Source organism: Phalaenopsis equestris, unplaced genomic scaffold, assembly GCF_001263595.1.
Source record: "Phalaenopsis equestris unplaced genomic scaffold, ASM126359v1 Scaffold000008, whole genome shotgun sequence".
Taxonomy (NCBI): domain Eukaryota; kingdom Viridiplantae; phylum Streptophyta; class Magnoliopsida; order Asparagales; family Orchidaceae; genus Phalaenopsis; species Phalaenopsis equestris.
The window spans coordinates 674683-681006 of NW_018164450.1; the positions used below are offsets into that span (position 1 = coordinate 674683).

The 6324-nt window shown below is 34.4% G+C and overlaps 1 protein-coding gene across 1 annotated transcript in view; it reads left to right on the plus strand.

The window, feature by feature from the left end:
- LOC110018317 overlaps positions 1 to 6324 on the plus strand; it is a gene marked incomplete at its 5' end in the record, with an annotated part of 45409 nt that overhangs the window by 21658 nt on the left and 17427 nt on the right. Inside the window, 1 exon segment of the mRNA XM_020715596.1 lies at positions 4607 to 5250. Within this exon segment, the coding sequence (XP_020571255.1) occupies positions 4607 to 5250 (644 nt within the window).

Genomic DNA, 6324 nt, shown 5'->3' on the forward strand with positions numbered 1-6324 from the left:
GGATGTTACAAATTGTTTAGTCTAGATGATTAAATTTCTATTACAAGTAACATATTTATTCTTCGGGATAAGTGTATTGCTTGTAGTATTATATTAAATCATCTAAACTATTTGAAAATGTGAGACTCGTTTGATCTCACTTATTTTAAAAATTAAAAAACGTTACTTCTTTAAAAAAGTTATATTTATTTTTAAATTATTTTCAAAATCCCAAAATCATCACCTTTTCAAACTACGAAAGTGAAAGTTGAACAATAAAACGGCCGACAGCTTCCTCCGTAAGTTAATGCCCCAAGGTTGCTTTACTTGCCTGTGTTACGATGTAAGGTTGATGTGGTGGGATTTGTGCTTCAATCCAAGGAAACTTCTAAAAATATAGTTTGGATGATGAGGGGCTAGGTGTCATTAATAAGGGGCAATGAGAAAGGAGATGGGGAGGTAACAAATGCATTAAGACGTCTGATTGCGAGCCACCTTATTATAGTTGACGGGATGAACATTGGGAAAATGTTGATACATTATTTTGCCTAGTTTTGTTAGAGTAGGAGGCAGTTCTTGGATATGTAGAAGGACCAGTATTGTGAAATGAAGATGTTCATGCATCCCTACAGCCAGGGGAAACAGTTGATGCTATGCTTGTGACACCTAATTAGTTTGTTGGCACTAAAATATTCATGAATGATGACACCTAATTAGTTTAAGAAAATCACCTTAGATAAAAGATTTTCAGAAGAAATTTGTTTGTTTACTTGTAGTTTCACCGCTAATACTTGGGTATTTAGTCGTTGGTAATTCATGCAATGGTTGGAGTAAATGAATGGAGGTCCATAACTTGGACCGCATGCATTTTTTGAGTGGCTGCTCTCTATTCTCATTTAACTTTTCCTCTTGAATGATAAATGTATGCCTGTTCTCTCATAGCTGGATATGGGTATCTTGTTAATCAACCAAATCCACATTAGCCGTTCTTTTATCGTTTGCTCTTCTAAATCGAGTTTCATAGGTGCCATGTTAAGGCGCGGCTTCATGCCAAATTATCTCAAAACACAATCCAAAATATGCCTTTTTATTCGATGTCAACTGATAAGTGGAACACGAGAGGTCTAAATCTGAAGCTCAAAACATTATAATTGGACCGCATGGCTCTCATATGATTCGGGGAACATTTTAGCAAGACCCGACACTCTTTAGCATTGTAACTTTATTGAATATATAATACATTAAGAAAATGATATGTTTGCATACTTGACTTTGAAGTAGGCCATCTATCTTGCCTCTCTAAACCTTCTCAGGGGTGGGTTGCATCTCTTTCAAATAATTCTCATTTTGTTTGTAAAAGATGATGTATCTCAACAAAAGAATTAAAATTATAGTGAAATTTTAAAAAATAGATGTAGTACTCGAACCCCAACTCTTTCCTAACAGTCCAAAAGGCATGCGGCATGTGATGTGGGCCTCTTAACATGCAAATCCTCCTAAATCCAGATTTGTAGTAAGTTTAGACACTCTGCTATGGTCATCTTACTTAGGCTTCCTTCAACTACCTATGGAAGTGTCCGAGCACAATTCCACCAAGAGATTACTTTAGAGTACTTAACAAGATCCTTCAAAGTTGATATATACTGTAAATGGGTCCTCACTCTTCTAGTGAAAGCATAACCATCAATGTAAATGCTTGAAATAATAGACATATCTTTCAATGTGGTTGTTATCTTGATAGACAGGTGAAATGTGTTGGCTTGTTGGGGTCAACATTCAACAAGAACAATCAATAGGTGGTGGTACAATCGGGATTGCATGTGCCTAATGCATTGTAACCCCATTGCACGTATATCTTCAATCATCTAAGTGCATATTATTGGCCACTCCCTAATCTTCAACATGTTCGATCTAAATAGTGCTTTGAGACAAATACGAAAAAATGAAGTTGACATCATGATGAATTGTCGTCACTTCCCAATTATGGCCTACAGTAGTCCCAATATTGCTTCATCAGAATGAAGAGATGTCATTTCAACATCGATAACATGGGTATGTATTCGCTAAAACCTGAGTGACATTGTTGTTATTGTTAGAACTATGATTTTTAAATCCTTTAAATGTTGTTGTATTGAGTATTTGAATTGAACAATTTTTTTCTTCAACGCATTTGGGAACAAAATCCTCCGAGGTAGTTAACTTTCTATTATAATCAATATTTAAAATTGCACATTTAAGTATTGAGGCATTTTTTGTTTGTGAGGCAAGGTGTAAGTCTTGTGGTGGCTTCTCAATTTATAATTTGCGTAGTCAAAATAAATGGGTAAAAAAATATGTACTGGCATCATAATTTATAAATAAATGAAATGAAGACCTATTAAAATTATAACATAGTAATAAGTGATAAATTACACAAAACTTGAAAACCTTAGAATGAAAATTTTGTTTTAAAATTCAAATAAATTGGAAGTTTGGAATTCATGCAAGTTTTCAAATAAAATAAAAATATAAGGTTTAGTGTTGTAAAGGGTGCAACAGATGGTGGGGCTAGGGGCAACAGAAGGAGCAGGTGACGGTTGTAAAGGGTGCAGCAGGTGGCAGTGCTGAGAACAACAAGTGGATGACGTAGGAGAGGTCGATCCCTAGGACAACAACAAGCTTGAATCATCTAGAGCTTGAACCAATTGAGCCAATTTTTATATATTGGGCCCACTTGGAGGAGGATGCTCGCAACAAATGTTATCCATAAAAAAAATATTTAATTGAAATTGTAACTATCAATTTTATCGTTAATTTAAAATTTAACTGAATTTCTTATTGATTCTTGTTTAAGAGAAAGATGATTGGGATATAACATAAGGAATGTGAGAATATAGACATAATTTAAGATGGGGCTGGTTTAGTACATTTTGTCATGCTGATGATTCTAGTGAAGAATATTAAGTGAGACGGGACCTTCTGAATTAGAAAAATTCTTACTTTGATGGCTTATTATGTTCTTACTTTGGTGGAGGACTGTTAGAAGTGGGATAAAGAGACTTGTGTTAATTTATTTTAATTATTATGCTATTATGTTTTACTTTGTTGATGATATAGCTCTCCCTATTAATGATTTAATATTAAGATTCTAGTATGTTATTTTTTTACTTTGCACAATTTGTTACTTCTTACTATGTTAGGATGTTAAGATTTTAGTATGTTATTTTTTTACTTTGCACAATTTGTTACTTCTTATTATGTTAGGATGTTAAGATTCTAGTATGTTATTGTTTTACTTTGCACAATTTGTTACTTCTTACTATGTTAGGATGTTGATATGCCACTTCTTGATGTGTTAATATATTAGGATGTTAGTATATTACGTTTTACGTTATATCTTGAAGTTAGTACAATACTTCTTACTTTGCTTTTTTTTTTAAATTTATTTTGAAGCCTATGCTTCAAAATGTATTTAAGGGCTTACAACTCACTTTATAGGCTAAAATTCCTCAATATCTAATTGTATAACTTTAAACCTTGATGCGAGATAGATAGTGATTCCTCGATGGCTTCATCTCTTACCTTTGGGTAACATTTTGATCAATCATCCTAGGACATATTTATTCTGATACAGCTTGGTCTAGTTAATGATTTATGAGGTTTATAATGACAGGAAGCATTTATTTCATCAATAAGTAAACAATAGCTACTATAATGCTTGGTATGTAGATGTTTATCAGTCTAATAAAATATGTAAAGAACTTTATAATGTTTATTTCTTTAGTGAAAATGTAGAATTTTGTATACCCGCAAGTAAAATTTATATGTTTGTGATGTATCCTAGAATATTTATCTTACATAAAGAAATTTTGTTGGCTTTATAGATGACATTTGCTTTATTACTAACTTTATTGTGAATTGAAAAGTGGAATTAAGGGATAGTAATTACGAGTGGGTTGAAGCTCTTTGTATTTGTGACAGAGTCATGGAGGTGATGGAAAATGAAAGTCATTCACAAAGAGTTATTGGCATTGGAATTGTTCTACAGTTGGGAGTAACAAAGGCGGCAATGACATCCAATTGGAGAAGATTTCCATGAGAAATCCCTTTAGTTAGAATTTTCTTAGATTTCTCATGACTTTGAGCAGGAAGCAACGGTAGTCTCGAAAGTCCCTGAGAGAAAAGAAGGTGCCTGGTTTAAAGGGTGGAGAAATAATGGCTGAATGTTAATCTTGCTACCTCTTTCTCATCCTTAAAAATAATTTACTTAGAAATCATTCAAGTCCTATTTATAAAAATTGGGTAGCATTATAAAACTAAATAGTTCAATTTCAAATCTAGATAAAGTATAAAATTTATATCCTCTGAATTAAAATAAAGGTGCTCCTAACAACTAAATGAAATAATTCTTAAAATAATTCAAATTACTAAGCTTCTAGAAATAATCTTCTTGGGCTTCATCATTGACATAAGAAGGGTTCATTTTAGTAGAGACTTTATTTTGTTCCATATCTGTAGGCTTGTTTTAATCACCCTTTAAAATTTAGTGGCCATATCAGTTTGTGTGCAGTTTTTTTTTTATGATTTAAAAGTTAGATTATGGGTTGTGTATTTTTTCTTGCATTACATTCATAAATTTATTCTTCAGGCAAATCTTTTCAAAAGCGATGCTGAGGGTTTGAAAGTCATCAGAAAATCGGCAAAAACCGCATTACTGGAATTATCTAAAGATGATTATTACAGAGTTCTTATTATTGAGGAGGGTCTAATACAGGTCCCTTTAATTGGTGCTGCTGCCTACAAGTCTTTAAGATCACAATCTCATTCTTGGCCTTCTTTACCTGATGGAACAGACTTCGAACGGACTTCATGCTCCTCAAGATACGGTGCTACTGAATTACTACTTGGACTTAGTGTTCGTGAAAAGAACATCAACTTGGAAGAGGCAAAGATAAATGCCATGGTTGGAAGATCTCAGCAGCAGTTTCTTGCACGAATTGGCGCTATTGAGAGTGATGAAAGAAGATCAGAGTCTAATTCATCTTTTAATCAAAGACATACCCTTTTGCCTTGCATTGATGGTGTTGCTCGGTTAGTCTTGTTCCTTGGGCTTGAAGATGTCTCAGCAATCACTAGAGCTGCTCTCTCTATTGCTGATGGAGCAATTAGTGAGCATTTGAGGATATTATTCAAGGAAGCTGGAGCGATCCAACGTCTGGTTACGTTGCTTTCTCATGATGATAAGTTAGTTCAAGAGGCAGTGGTTTATGCCCTAGATAGGCTTCTTCTAAGGTTTTGTTTACTTCAACCTTTTTTTTTTAAAACTTTTTTAAACTTTTTTAAACTATTTCTTTTAGGAGTTTTATTGTTCGGGTCTCTACTTTACTTTTTAATCTTTTTCTAAAAATTCTCATGAATTGATCTTTAAGAATTTTATTTAGTTTTCTAATATCATTGTTTAGAGTGAAATATTAAACTCCATTATGAAAATTTGAAAGAATCTTTTGTTGGTTATCCTGTAGTAGATAGAGAGAAAATTTAAACTCCTTTATGGAAATTTAAAAGAACCTTTTGTTAGTTTATGCTGTACTAGATAGAATATTTGTAGCGTATTGATATTAAATTTTCTTAGGGTAGTACATTTTTCATGATTTGCCCCTAGAAATATTGGCGCGGGGCTCCTTAGGGGACTGAACCGGTTTATCCTAGGGGGAGTAGGGTCGGCCGGTCCAGGTTTATTGGCTATGGTTCTCCCAAGGGGCGAGGGGCCACCCCCTCCCCTACTAGTTATCTACTATATATGCTATGTAATTCATTAGGGTTCAATTTTTGTGGAGTGTTTTTGTCAGGATAGCCGTCACATCCCTTTTTCCATTCTAGGGTTGTATCCGAGGACAAGTAGCGCTCCGACTATATCTCGTTCTAAGCTAGTGATTATCCCCAATTTACCCTACTTGACATCCACCCCGTTGCTGCCACAAACCTTTTTCCTCGATGCAAAACCCCCCCCCAAAAAACTATCTTGGTGTCTCGCTGCACCCACCACCCTCCCCTCTTTCCATCCTCCGGCTGCCCGCTTCTCTTCCTCTCCTCCTAACCATCCAGTCAACAGAAATCCCCGCTATCCCACTGTCTGCTGCCCAACCAGCCGTCCAACTCACCAACGATCACCTTTGCCCCCACCATACTTGTCCTCATTCTAGAGGGTTATTTGTGTTTGTGTTGTTTTTTTTTTAAGTGTCTTTATTTGTAATCTCTTTTGAATTTTAGAAATAATTTTTGCATTTTTACTGTAGTTTGGGTTAACTTTGGTATTAAGATATCTTATTGGTTTAATATATCCTCTGCAGCTATGAAGTGCTCCAA